General features: G+C 33.7%; 1 protein-coding gene across 3 annotated transcripts in view; it reads right to left on the reverse strand.

Annotated features, from left to right (window-relative positions):
* The window catches only part of LOC144957010 (kinesin-like protein KIF13A), a 352,589-nt gene that overhangs the window by 268 nt on the left and 336,524 nt on the right, over positions 1–15,797 (reverse strand). For all 3 annotated transcript variants that reach the window (XM_078887927.1, XM_078887926.1, XM_078887925.1), the window contains 5 exons: positions 7,066–7,238; positions 5,679–5,910; positions 4,062–5,021; positions 2,370–2,582; positions 1–1,612 (listed from right to left, as the gene is read on the reverse strand). The exon at positions 1–1,612 is cut by the window's left edge and continues 268 nt beyond it. In XM_078887927.1, coding sequence (XP_078744053.1) covers positions 1,362–1,612; positions 2,370–2,582; positions 4,062–5,021; positions 5,679–5,910; positions 7,066–7,238 — 1,829 coding nt within the window. In that variant the 3' untranslated portion in view covers positions 1–1,361. The remainder of the gene's footprint in view (positions 1,613–2,369; positions 2,583–4,061; positions 5,022–5,678; positions 5,911–7,065; positions 7,239–15,797) is intronic.

Raw genomic sequence — 15,797 nt, forward strand, 5'->3', positions numbered from 1 at the left:
CTAGGCAAGATTGCAGTATACTGTTAGTTTATTTACTTGTTGCGACATATCTAGGCAAGATTGCAGTATACTGCAGTCTGTTTGTTTCTTTACTGGTTGCGACATATCTAGGCAAGATTGCAGTATACTGTTAGTTTATTTACTTGTTGCGACATATCTAGGCAAGATTGCAGTATATAGCAGTCTGTTTGTTTCTTTACTTGTTGCAACATATCTGGACAAGATTGCAGTATACTGCAGTCTGTTTGTTTCTTTACTGGTTGCAACATATCTAGGCAAGATTGCAGTATACTGTTAGTTTATTTACTTGTTGCGACATATCTAGGCAAGATTGCAGTATATAGCAGTCTGTTTGTTTCTTTACTTGTTGCAACATATCTAGGCAAGATTGCAGTATACTGCAGTCTGTTTGTTTCTTTACTTGTTGCAACATATCGAGGCAAGATTGCAGTATACAACAGTCTATTTGTTTCTTTACTTGTTGCGGCATATCTAGCCAAGATTGCAGTATATAGCAGTCTGTTTGTTTCTTTACTTGTTGAAACATATCTAGACAAGATTGCAGTATACAACAGTCTATTTGTTTCTTTACATGTTGAAACATATCTAGACAAGATTGCAATATACTGCAGTCTGTTTGTTTCTTTACTTGTTGCGGCATATCTAGGCCATTTCAGCGCTAGTAAAAAGGAAGAAAATGGAACATAATGCAAAAAAAATTATTGGTTTATGATTAAAAGTCCAAGAGAAAAAGTAAGAAAAAAAGGGGGACTGGTTCGAATAGGGAGAGATGTTGATTATAATTATGCCAATCCCATAGAATGGATGACTGTTTTCTGGTTTGTTTTCTTTGTTTGTCTCTATATAAGTTTGATGATGCATGCAGTACGTTTAAGTCATTTAAGCATCACTAAAAATGAAGTATGGTAAAAAAAAAAAAACAATTTTCTGACAGTGACGAATCAAAAAGGTGAAAAAAAAAAAATCTCACCCTTTCCTACAGCAATCAATGTCTCACTGTTGCCATAGCCCATGTCTTAGTCTTTAGACTGCTGAAACTAGAACAACACATTGTGTTATAAAAAAAATCATCAATAAATTAACTAAATATACACATTTCTATAACTGAACACGCATTTGTCACCATAATCATAAAACACTACCGCATTCACCGTTTTCATTGCCTGAGCTGTACTCGGTGGGGAATTTACGAGAATGTTGAGAGAACTGTACGTAAACTCTTCTATGAAGTCACATCAATGAAACAAATAGATTAATTAAGAACATATCACAAACAATTTTGATCAAAGATTAGAGCATTCCAAGGTTAGGGTCTATCTAGTCTGAACTAGCTTTCATCTTTAATTACTATCTTTCTTTTTCTTTAAACTGCTCGAAGCTGTTGACTTCATATAGGAGCTGGTTGGTCCAGAACTGAGATTGGTGAGGGAGCCGCTGAGACCAGGCATGCTTCGCCGATGGAGTGGGTTTGATCCTTTCCTCGAGTTTCTTCTCCTTTTCTCTGAGATGAGTTTGTCGGGTCGTACAAATACCCCGTGGCGGGATCGACATTGGAAGTAGCGAATTCCTTTCACAGCTCCATCGTTTTTACCTGAAAAATGGAAGATAAAGGTATAATATAAAAGTATACTTAATAACCCGATATTTCTGCCACATCAGAAGGCACGACTCACTACAGAAGACCATTGCAGAGGGAAAGATAGAAGGCAAGCGTGGTCGAGGACGAAGAAGGACAAGCTGGCTTGGAGATGTCGCAGCGTACGTAGGAAGCCCCATAAATCAATGTGCGAAACTCGCAGATGAGAGAGAGAGAGAGCTGGCGAACCATGATCTCCAACGTCGTGTCCGACATGGAACATCGGCACGGCACTTAATACTTGAGAATACAAATAACGCCCAAGCCACGAGGCATCATTAGATGCCGCTGCCTCGGTATTCCATGAATGAATTTAGATCATCCATTACAGAAATGACCAATATTAACAGAAATCACCCATGTTCTTCAAAGTGAGCAAATTGGAGGGTTTAAAAAAAGCTTGCCAAAGAAAACAAAACAAAAACAAAAGTGCCTGAAGAGGGACTCAAAACCCAGGACTGTCTGGGTCACAGTGCAATGCTTTGACCAATCGACCACCTCATTTAATCTTGAAATTAAAGAAGTTTTGGAGACATTGCAAGAAACCATCACTCTGAACACTGATGACACATACACACACACACACGCACACACAAGGACATGAATACTCTCTCACACACAGACATAGACACACACAAACATACACACACACACACAGAACACGCACAAGATTTAAATTATATCCATTTGCGTCATATTTTCAAGTTCTCACCTTCGGGTTGATCTAGCTCAACACCAACCCAGATGCCATGTGCAAACTGTACAGTTCCTACAAAGCGAATGGTGCCCGTTTTGGGAATGCCACGAGACGAGGTCACACTAACCGGCTCTCCATCTTGGATCCAGCTGGCCACTGGGCCCTCGTGGAGTCGGTCAAGGTCAGCTCTACTGCCGAAGGAACACTCGCTCATGGAGTCATCCATACCTAAATAATATAAATGATTAGTCCATTACTTTATTTATTATCTCTCTACTGCAACAGAAAAATCTCCCTCCAAAAATAATATGCCATTGACTTTGCTTCTGAGACTAGAATCTGAAACCTTCACGTTAAAAACCCAGCAATCAAATATCACTGCTGGGTGGCCAGAAATTTTTTTTTTTTTTTAAATTGAGCTTTTATATAGCGCAATATCCACTAAACATGCTCAAAGCGCTTTACAAGGGGACCAACAGCAACATTTAACATTTAGGACGGGAAATGACACCTCTTAGGTGATATTACAATTTTTTCGAACAAAAACCATACTGTTAACGGCTAGGTACTCATTTTACACCTGAGTACGGTGAGAGAATGTGAGTAAAGAGCCTAGAACCTTCTCCAAGGACTCAAAATGCGCCGAGCGAGGCTCGAACACAGGATCTTATGATCCGCAAGCGAGTATCATACCACAAGACCACATAGCCACACAAAGAAAGGAGGAGGAGGGTCAGTTTAAAAGATCCTGGCTACACCCTGGATCCATAATCGTCCCTGTCCCTTTGAGGTGAGAGCTTTACCAATTGAGCTTTTGGAGCCCCCATGCATAAGTATTATTATTATTATTTAATTGATTTATGAGCCAATGTCAAAAGGTGCTTTAATGACTGACCACACATGACTTTGAATCTAGATTTACGACCAACGATGCATGTACAATCAAGAGTATGTATTTACAGTTATCATCAAGTCATAATGACAACGATATATAATCTGATGGCAAATTTGTTTCTGTTCTGCTCATGGTTCTCGAGTTTGGTTGTATCTTCACTGAAATACATCGATTTTCTTGGATGAATTTCACCTGCTTTCACTGGTGGATCATTGAGCAATTAATGGGAATGTTATGATGTATGTCACTTCGTAATTGAAATAATAATAATAATAATAATAATAATAATAATAATAATAATAATAAATAATAATAATAATAAATAATAATAATAATAATAATAATATATGGTTTTTATATAGCGCCTTACCCCATATATCAACAAGCTCAAAGCGCTTAACAGTAAACGTGGCTACTTTCACTCAAACATACAACCACTCAAAAATGCAATATGAAACAAAATCAATATAATTCTACAGTGCTACATAAATTAAATAAATATATATTTAAAATATTATTTTGAACCAAATTTCAATCCAAATAGTTGACTCACTCAATCCTAGAGATTTTAATACTTTTCGAAATGGGAAAAATGTACTCAAAAATGAGCGTGTACATGGATAGTTATATTCAACTATCATTAACATGCAAAAACTAAAAACATTAGCTTTGATACTACGCCTATAATTTGTCTCAGAAAAATGTAATAAATAGGCATGGGGTAAAAGTAATCCCCCCGGTAAACAACGGATATAGTCGGTGTTAGTGTTGAGTGAGTTGAGAACTAGATCCCATACGTAGATAGAACTCACCAGACAAGTGTTCATCGGAGCTTGCCACGTCAGCACACTGTTCCATGTCTTCCTGCCAAGCCCTGGTCATCTTATCCGCTTGCGGTGAGACAACCATTGACATTGGTCTAGGTCTGACCCCTGACCCCTTTCTCTTATTATGACCTCCACTACTTCCTGTCCCCGCCTGACTCTTGTTGTTGTTGTGACCACCACCAACTGTTGCAGTTGTAGAAACGTTACCGGACGCATCCGTCTGTTTTCCAATTGGAGACGGAGAACTCCGGATAACGACTTGAGACTTGTCTTCCTTTTCACCAGTTAAAGAATTTGAATTGTTTTTATTACCTTTCGGGGTGGAGCATTTATTCACGATGTCAGATGCATCACCCGCATCTTGTATTTGTTTACTTGTAGTTATGGCAACAGACTCATTTCCCTGGTCTTCCTCTCCTTCCTCGTGGAGTCCTAACTTCTCCAACTCCTCCATAGCACTGACACTGTACATGTCACTACTCTCCCCTTCCTCACGAATCACCAAATCGTCGTCTTTAAAATCAGCCTTCCCATCTTCAACTTCCTCCTCCTCTTCTCCTCCTTCTTCAATTTCTTTCTCATCCAGTCTCCTCCTAAACTCAGCATTCTTTCCATCATTTGAAGAGTCGAAAGAGGTCAAATGATTTTCCAGAACACCTTTGACTGACGAATTCTGAGGAGGAGTTGAACCCGAGACATCATCATCCCGCTTTGCGTTTCCATCATATTTTGTGTCGCTTTCATTGGCGTAGTTCATCTCATCGCTATCTGCACTGTTCCCATTTCCTTTCAGCATCATTTGCTGTTTTTGCAGTTGTTGCTGGTGAGGGTTTGGGTCAGAGTTTTCCTCAATGCTTTTGATGCTTGCCGAGTCATCGGATGACAAGGTCAAGGTTGAAACAGCCTGGGATCCATATCCACTGGATGTCATGCTAGGCGTGTAACCTGGAAGAGGAGATAACAATGTTTAATTTAGTTTTACTGCCATTTTAAACACATTTTTAAAATGATTATGAATGCATTCAATCACTAAGACTTGCAGTTAATCTTATGTAGAACAATAAACAAAGATTCACAATGGTGTACTTAGAATAAAAATAGCAACCATTGCTTGCTACCCTTCGGATAGGACGCTGGTACTTTCTGACGAATTTAACAGACCCATTTACACATCACTCCTAGATGGACAATTGATCCCTTCACTTGTGTGACAAGTTCTCTCCCACCTGAGCCATCTATTGTTATTCGCTGTGTACTTTCATCTTCGAAACGGGACTCCAGATATAAAGGCATATGAGAAAGAAGAAGAAGAAGAAGAAGAAGAAGAAGAAGAAGAAGAAGAAGAAGAAGAAGAAGAAGAAGAAGAAGAAGAAGAAGAAGAAGAAGAAGAAGAAGAAGAAGAAGAAGAAGAAGAAGAAGAAGAAGAAGAAGACGAAGAAGAAGACGAAGAAGAAGAAGATTTTTTTAAAATCTTAACGTCACATAGGATTGATCTCGGTTGCTTTGGGTGAGAAGCGAGAGCTCTACCAACTGAGCAATCAGGACCCTCAATGAAAAGTGTAATATAAGGTAGGAAAAAAAAAAATCAACAAATGGACAAACCTTTGCCGTGAGTTTCTGTCAGACTGTCTGCCGTGGAGGACGGGGTCATGTTGAATGCAGACTTACTTCCCTTTCCCGCCACCTGCGGATTGCCGCAGTAGCCTTCAAAGTCCTGAAAGTCGTCCTCCAGGTCCAGGCTCTGACAGTCCCCCTCCCCCTCCAGGTCAACCAGCTGCTTCCTGGCTGACATCTTGTATCCGTTTGGGTCTACTCCGTCTTGATAATCTTCCTCCTGAGAATTAATTTTTTAAATTTTATTTTGCTAACAAGTAGATACTGAATTATCACTTTTATAGATCCTTAATGCAAATAAATAGAAACTACTAATACTACTAATAATCTATGTATATATAGAAGAAGAAGAAGAAGAAGAAGAAGAAGAAGAAGAAGAAGAAGAAGAAGAAGAAGAAGAAGAAGAAGAAGAAGAAGAAGAAGAAGAAGAAGAAGAAGAAGAAGAAGAAGAAGAAGAAGAAGAGAAGAAAGAAGAAGAAGAAGAAGAAGAAGAAGAAGAAAGAAGAAGAAGAAGAAGAAGAAGAAGAAGAAGAAGAAGAAGAAGAAGAAGAAGAAGAAGAAGAAGAAGAAGAAGAAGAAGAAGAAGAAGAAGAAGAAGAAGAAGAAGAAGAAGAAGAAGAAGAAGAAGAAGAAGATACTGAATTATCACTTTAATGGATCCTTAAGAAAACAAAAAAATTAAATTGTGATAATCTGTACCTCAGGGATCCGTAGTTTATTCCTGTATCTATGGCGTGAAACAGACAATAGCAATTATTTGCTGTCCTTTGGATAGGATGCTAGTCTATCGCAAAGAAACTTTCCACCATATCCAACAGAACCAGCTACCCAATCACTGCTGGGTGGACAAGGGGGAGGGGGGGTATGTGTGTGTCAGGAAAAAAACCCAAAAAACCTTGACTGCACCTGGGATCGATCTCAGTCTCTTTGCTTGTGAAGCAAGTGTTCTACCAACTGGACTATCAGGACCCCCTTTAACCCTCTCCTTACCAACTATAGGAAAATCGTCACATTCGTTACGATACAACCAACCTTTTTCTTATTCAAATTTATTTTGTACATCATAAAATTTCAAGAAAATGAACAGTGTGTTTGTTGTAGAGGGCATGTTTTGCTAAAGAAATTATGTATCGCAAGAATATTACTGCTTTTGTGTCTGAGTGATAAAAAAAATCTATTTTGTGTTAGTTGGGTGTGAAGTTTTGGGGAAAATCTTGAAAATGGCTGGTGAGGAGAGTGTGAAATTACCTAGGATTAGACTATATTTACTAAATCATCAATGCAAAATTAAAAAAAATATTAGGACCCCGTAAGACTAGAAAGCTGAAATAAACAAAACAAAAAAAAAAAAAAATCGTTTTCAAGTTTCCCCCACCTCCTCATCATCCTGAGCAAGCAGCGGTTTCTCTTGTTGTTGCTGCAGTTGTTGTTGTTGCTGTTGTTGTTGTTGTTGTTGTTGGTGCTGATGTTCCTCCATGAGCGTCCTCATGGGTTTGACAAACGCCTTCCCTGCCGAGGACAGAGGGCTGAGTAGATTCTTGGGGCTCGCTGTCGATGAGAATAAATGGCAAAGACTTACAGTATAGTACATACAGCATGTGACAATGGATTTTTAAAAAATCCTTGCGGATGTTGGTTATATTAACAGGATTCCACTGTAATGTGGGTTTGTCAGGTTCATACATTGAAGCCACTGAATTACACTGTGAGGTTCCCTAGGTACAATTTCTCTCCTGGAAATGGGGGGACTGGACAGAGTATATTTATAATAAGCTCAGTAAGACAGAAGTCACTTTTTGTTTGATTTTATACTACCATTATCATTATACTTTTTAAAAACTAAAACAACCCCTATAGTTTGCCATTTAAAACATTAAAAAAAAAAAAAAGAAAAAGAAAAAGGCATCTTTTAAAGAAATAATAATAGTAATAACAATAGTAGTAGTAGTAGTTAAAATAATAATGATAATAATAATAATAATAATAATAATAATAATAATAATAATAATAATAATAATAATAATAATATAATAATAATAAAGAATAAATATAATGCATTAATAATAATAATAATAATAATAATAATAATAATAATAATAATAATAATAATAATAATAATAATAATAATAATAAAGAATAAATATAATGGCATTAATAATAATAATAATAATAATAATAATAATAATAATAATAATAATAATAATAATAATAATAATAATAATAATAATAATAACATTAATAATGAAATTCTAGAATGATTTTTCCAAAGACTAAACGAAGTCTTTTGCCTGGAAAATAAAACAGTATAAAAACACTTCAACATGCAAACTAAAATGGTGTACTACTCAATTAACACTAACAAAAAATTCATAATATTATACATCTTTAAAAGCATCTTTTTTTTCTCTCTTAAATCTAAGAAAACTGCTAAGAATGCTGCCAGATGGTCAAATAGTTGGTCAAATTTTACTGAAATATTTGTACTACTGATCACAGAAAGAAAGAAAAAAGAAGGATCCAAAAAATGAAATATTAAACTAAGCTAGCTAAATGATAAGATAAATCTTTAAAAAAAAAAAAAAAAAAATCCCCCCCCCCCCCTCCAAAAAAAAAAAAAACCCAACCCAAATTAAACAAAATGAATCAATAAACAAAAACAGAAAACGCACACACCAAAAATGGACACCTAAAGGGCATGTTTCTAATGATGATGATGATGTCAACAAAGTGAAAATTCTAACTGGGACACAAAGGAATGACGCTGCTAAACAGTGGGTATTGCGTGGTGGTGGGGGTTATCGAGCATTGTGAACTTTGCTTCCAACTAGTAATGGGGCACTGCTAATAATACAAATAATAACACTAATAATAATAATAAAAAATATAATAATAATAAAAATAAAATAATAATAATAACAATAATAATAACATAAAAAATAAAACATAAATAATAAATAATAATAATAATAATAATAATAATAATAATATAATAATATAATAATAATAATAATAATAATAATAATAATAATAATAATAATAATAATAAAATAATAATAATAATAATAATAATAATAATAAAATAAAAATAATAATAATAATAATAATAACAATAATAATAATAATAATAATAATAATAATAATAAAATAAAATAATAATAATAATAATAATAATAATAATAATAATAATAATAATAATAATAATAATAATAATAATAATAATAATAATAATAATAATAATAATAAAAACACAATAATAATAATAATAATAATAATAATAATAATAATAATAATAATAATAATAATAATAATAATAATAATAAACAATAATGATTAGAATAACAACAATGATAATTACATCAATAAATGACGGGGGCAAACAAGGTTATCAACATTCATATTTCCAACTTTCAATACTACACTCAAATTGTGAAACACAATGTGAAATTAAATATAAAATAATTTAAAAAAAAAAAAGCATAAAATCATATTAAAAAACACGTGACATAACATTTAGAAGAGCTTAGGGTGATAAAATCTAATTCAATGAATGTACATATAATTTTGTGATGCACTCTAGGGAAATGGTCCGTTTTGCTATTTAGATCAAGGGCAAAAATGTTTAAAAGTTGTTAAGAGTTATGGCCCTTTGAACTAGACAAATCTGTAGAAATAAAAGTGGGTTTTGAGAAAAAAAAAAATGGCTTCTAAGTTTACTAAACGTCAATTCAACGTATAAAGTGCCCTAAGGAAGAAAAAAATAATATGAAATTGAATGTGAGCTTCGATTTTATTACAAGAACAGATCAGTAAGAAATAACATCATGATGCTTAAAGTGCAAATTTTACTTTAACATTTTGTGCAAGTATGCAGAAATGAACAAATTATTATATTAATTGAAAAACTAAATTTTCATCTATAAGTCTCAAAATTGTTTTATTTCCCATATCTGAAAAGCGACATGTGGACCATTTCCTCCAAAGGTCTGGATATAAAATCCAAATCTAAAGAAAAATATCAAAATTTAGCAAAGAAAATTTTTAAATTGTTATTTATTGTAGTCCTTCAGAGCCATAACAGGCCCATGGAGTCAAGAGTTTATCCCGATTTCTATAGCGTGAAACAGACAACAGCAATTATTTGCTACCCTTTTGATAGGATGCTAGTCTGTCACAAAGTACTTTCCATCAAATCGAACAGATCCAGCTACCCAATCACTGCTGGGTGGACAGAAAAAAATCTCGAATGCATCTGGGACCGACCTCGGTCCCTTTGATTGTGAAGCGAGTGCTCTACCAATTGCGCTATCGAGTTGAGTTATCAGGACCTCTAAATTTAACTCCATAAAAATATATCAAGATTAAATCTGTAAAAATAGCAGCTAGACAACCCCCGACACATATATATTGATAAAATAACAAAAATAGACACACAGGAATATGAACAAACTAAATAAAAATTGTTAAAAATACCAATATTCCATTTGTATGCATCCCTTACAAAAACACAATAATTTTATTTTTTTTTAATTCCCAATTCAAATATTGACACACAGACGTGATAAAAAAATTGAAAGTCACAACAACAATAATGAACACAGTGGAGGTAGAACCGTAATTGAAGAATTTTAACAAAAACAAAAATAGCCCAAATTAAATGGGACAGAAGCACAATGGTAAAAAAAACAATATTGGCAATCAATGTCTCACAAAGGCAATAATCATTAAATAATTAGTTCTTGACTTCTATATTTCTCAGGTTTGTGCTATTTCATTCATCATTGGAGTAGATATTATTGTCAAGATTAGTTTACATTCATGACCACTCCATTTCTTAAGATTTACCCTGCATTAGTCATGCTTGTGGATGATTATTTTCAACGCTATTTTGAATTTATTGCCCGGATACATTTTACACCTATTTCTATTCTACCCGCGATTACCCTTTTTTTTTTTTTTTGCGCACCATAATTTTATGCGGTTTTAATTCCGCTCAATTTGGAACTCCTTAGTTACATATAGAACTCTTTTTTTGGTTTACTTTCCAAGATTTTTCTACAGAGAAGACCTACAAATTATCTCTGTCGTCCATCTGGAATTTAGTAATGTATTTATGTCTTTATTGTTTGCTGAAGAAGGGTTTTGAGCCCGAAACGTTCTGTGTTTGGTATTTTGTTCTTTTTTTTTTGAAGCTGTTATATTTATTTTTGTTTATTACTTTTTACAGTCCACAGCCTCTAGCAGCCTAGTATCACAATAACTACGCAATTATCTAAGCAATTAAGAAAATCATGGAGGTAAATCTCCATTGGAATTATCATTATTATTATTATATTATCATTATTGTTATTATTTTATCATTATTATTATTATTATTATTATTATTATTATTATTATTATTATTATTATTATCATTGTTATTATTATTATTATTATGATATTATTATTATTATTATTATTATTATTATCATTATTATATTATTATTATTATTATTATTATTATTATTATTATCATTACTATCAATGTCTTTAAAAAAAAAACAACAACATATAACTTTCTTTTCAACTTCAACACATTTCACAGCGACACAATATGTAGGCTACTAATACAAACTTGAGGCAACCAATAGGGCACGATTTTGCATTGCATCCATGTACAAATTTTCCTACATTCTTTATATAGATATATGTGTGTGAAGACATTAATAACGATAGTCTAATAAAATAAAAACTCTAAATTTAATTAACGAATACAGATAAATGTGGATATCACGGCGAAGGAATGCCCTTGTTTGTTTTGAAGGGTTTTACGGCGATTGTAACTGTAACACATTTAGGTCATATCAGCGCCAGTATAGGAAGAAAATGAGATAGTAGAAGGTTCTAAAATTATGACTAAAGCACCCAAAATCAAGTAAAATTCTAGAATTATGATTAAAGCACCCAAGATAAAGTAAGATAAAGGGGAATTGGTTCAAATAGGGAACAGGTATTGTTTCTAAGAGCACACTATCAGTGCACATTGTTTAAGATCACCTAATTGTCTCATCCTGACAAGCACAGGGTCCCAACTGAGAGAAACACACTCAAATGTTTACAAATTATAATATCTATGTAAAACATATAAATAATACAGTGCATAACAGAGAGATGATTAACAAGGGGAAAATTATAATTTCCCAAAACTCTAAATAACTATATATTTGACTGTCTCCCTCCCAGCCATGGTATCCGACCATGGCCAGGACAAAACCAAGTAATCTCATTCCAAGACAAAGACAGAAAAGCATGTTGGAAAACAGATTTAGGAGGATAGATGACACAGTATGTACCTCCTTGCCCACTACGCGAGGTCAGAAACCCCATCCAGGGAATGGTGTTAACAATGCTATTCTCATATAGAGCTTTATAATATATAGAGCAATATCCACTAAATGTGCTCAAAGCGCTTTACAAGGGGTCCCTGGCCAACAGCAATATTTAACATGTAGAACGGGACATGATGCCTGTTAGGCGATATTACAATTTTTCAGACAAAGACAACGCTGTTAACGGCCAGGTACTCATTTTACACATGAGTACGGTGAGATAATGTGAGTAAAAAGCCTTTTCCAAGGACTCAACTATGCGCCGAGCATGAGGCTCGAACCCAGGACCTTCCGATCCGAAAGCGAGTGTCATACCACCTGACCACATAGCCGCAAAATATCAGCCATTCGTATTAAGTGTTTCATTCATCATGTTTTGTTGACAATGGGAAAACCAAAAACATCCATAATTATCTGTCTTAGTTAATTAAATTGAAGCCTCCATTTCATCTGACTTATATTATTTATTTCTTCGAGCTTTCAGTTGGAACATTTACATTATGCAGGGTTGCCAATTCAGGAGGCAAAAATTTACTGTACATTTACGCAAAACACATTGGCTGACCCCTTTCTGAGTGCTGAATTCCAGTAAAAAGACATTTATGTACTTACTCTTCCCCCCTCCCCCCCCCCCCCCCCCCCATTAGCAGGTGATTGGAAAATATACTGAGGGTTTATAACATACTGAATTCCGTATATATACGGAAAATTGGCAACTCTGATTATGTCTGAACACAGAGGATATCACACTTCTTGCACTACTCTACTTAAGTGACCAAGTGTTTTGCCATTGATACAGAGGCAAACAACTATATATAAATATATATATATATTATATATTATATTTATATATATTATATTATATATATATATATATATATATATATATATATATATTTATATATATATATATATATATATATATATATATATATATATATATATATATATAATATATATTATTATATAATATATATATATATATATATATATATAAAAGAGTAAATAAACAAACCAATAAAAACAAAATGCACAACAAGAAAAATGTAAAGCTGTTTGAATAATAAAAAAAAAAGACAAGCCATAATATAAAGAAAAAGTTCTCTAAGACAAACACTGTTTTCATGTCTTATATAATATAGATAACACTCTTGTCTCAAAACGGTATTATGTCCGGTTGAATCAGACTCAGACCAATGAAAAAATTAATTTAGAATTAATACAAACTTTTGAGTTTTTTGCAATGTAAGAAATTTGTATTTCGATGGTTGGCAGACCAAACCTCTGAAGTCCAAATTTTCACGATTGACGGATCAAAACTCTGAAGTCTATTTACATACGAGCTTTGCGCACCATGTTTTATTAAATTTTGGGACGGATCAGACCTCGGATGTCATCAGACCTTGGATACCGTCCAAAATTAAATAAAACATGGTGCGCAAAGCTCCTAAGTAGACTTGAGTGGTTTGATCCTCTGACCATCGATTTGCTCTTCACCATAACAAATAGAAATTAACACGTAGTTTAACATTTGTTATAAATTAAATCTCCACTACTTAGTTCATTATCCCAACATAATATTTATCTCGGGCAGTCATCACATAATATATTACCCAGTGGTGAGATGGGTATTAATCCAGTGGTAAGATGGGTTTTATGTTGGGGTAATTTAGATGCTATAAACTGAATTTATAATTTTAAAAACTATTACATGAAAGGAGTTTATCTATATTTTACAACAAATAATGGTTTCTTACGCCCATCCCCCCTTGAAATTTTGTACTTCTGACCATTTAAATCTTAAATTTTCATTTGGTTATTTGGTACACCCTGATGGAATACACACAAATATATATTGGGGTAATTTAGATGCTAAAAACTGAATTTATAGTAAAAACTAACCCATAAATTGAACATTAAAAAAATCCCAACAAATTATTATATTATCATGAATTATTATTAATATCATATTGGAGATGTGGTATTCTCTAGGGCAACCCTGCAAAATGGGGGATAAGCTGAAAGGAGAAGAAAAAGAAGAAAAAAGAAGAAGAAGAAGAAGAAGAAGAAGAAGAAGAAGAAGAAGAAGAAGAAGAAGAAGAAGAAGAAGAAGAAGAAGAAGAAGAAGAAGAAGAAGAAGAAGAAGAAGAAGAAGAAGAAGAAGTTTGTTATTTATTCGTAATTTAATTTAAAAATCTACATGTTGCGTGACTTCTGGGACACCCTGTATATTGCTTAAAACAAGCCAAAATCACTGGAATCAATTAGAAAATTCTAAATCAATGTTTTGTTTTGTTTTGTTTTTACAACGCTTGTGACACATTTAGATCATATCAGCGCCAGTTAAAAGGAAGAAAATGGCATGGTAAAAAGTTCTAGAATTACAATTATCCAAGAAAAAGTAAGACAAAGGGGAATTAGTCAAATAGGGAACATGTGGATTCCAAGAGCACACTACCAGTGAACTTAGTTTGAAATCACCTAAATGTCTCATCCTGACAAGCACAGGTCCCTACTAAGAGGAACACACTAAAATGTTTACAAATCATACATATGCAAAACAAAACAGAAATAATACAGTGCATACCATAGGCATGATTTACAAGACAAAAAAAAAATATCCTCTCCCAAAACTATACATTTGGCTGTCTACCTCCCAGCCAGGGCCAGGACAAAACCAAGTAATCTCATTCCACGACAAAGAAAGCAAGTTGGACAACAGATATAGAGGGATATAAGACAAAGTAAATGCCTCCCTGCCTCACTATGGGAGGTCAGAAATCCCATCCAGCTAAATCAAAGTCGTTGGCTGGAGTACACCGTACTCAGGTGTAAAATGAGTACCCGGCCGTTAACAGTGTTGTCTCTGTCTAACAGGCGTCACGTCCCGTCCTACATGTTAAATGTTGCTGCTTGCCAGGGACACCCTTGTAAAGCGCTTTGAGCATGTTTAGTAGATATTGCGCTATATAAATGCCTATTTTTATTTTTTAAAGATTTCTAAGTTTGGAACTGATGTGATATACTCATGAAATTTGTTCCAGTCTAAAGTCATTTTAGGACAAAATGAGAATTTCAGCAGTTTGTTCTGCTAGAGAAAGGGACGAAACTATTTTTTGTGACATGTTCTCATGAACTGTGCTGGGGGCTTGGAGAATGCTTTTAAAGTATATTTTAACCCTCTCCTTTCCACCTATTGGAAAATCGTCACATTTGTTACGATGCAACTGTCATTTTTCTCATCCAGATTTCATTTCTTTAATCTATAGCTAGAAAAAAACTTGACATTCTGTAATAAAGTTCATATTGTCGAACAATTTTATGTATAGAATGTGCTTGTTGCTTTTCTGTTTGAGTAAGAAATGTCTGTTTTTGTGTTGGGTGGGTGTGAAGTTTTGGGGAAAATTCAGAAAATGGCTGGTAAGGAGAGGGTTAAGGAATATTTTATCTTGTACTTAATTGTGAGACACAAAATTCTGAAAATGGCTGGTAAGGAGAGGGTTAAGGAATATTTTATCTTGTACTTAATTGTGAGACAAAAAGAGGGTGCCAGTGAAGTTCCTTTAACATGTTGTCTATATTGTGTCCAGTACATGCGGACGTAATACGATTTGAGGCAGTAGGCAACATAATATCTGAAATTGCAGCTTTTGCATACATAACAGTATGGGACACAAATGCTGATGTTTTAAAAAAATTAAAAAATCAACAACAAAAAAACAAAAAAAAAAAACAAAACAAA

This window comes from Berghia stephanieae, chromosome 11 (genome assembly GCF_034508935.2).
Source record: "Berghia stephanieae isolate SIO BIC M18660-M18661 chromosome 11, UCSD_Bste_1.3, whole genome shotgun sequence".
Taxonomy (NCBI): domain Eukaryota; kingdom Metazoa; phylum Mollusca; class Gastropoda; order Nudibranchia; family Aeolidiidae; genus Berghia; species Berghia stephanieae.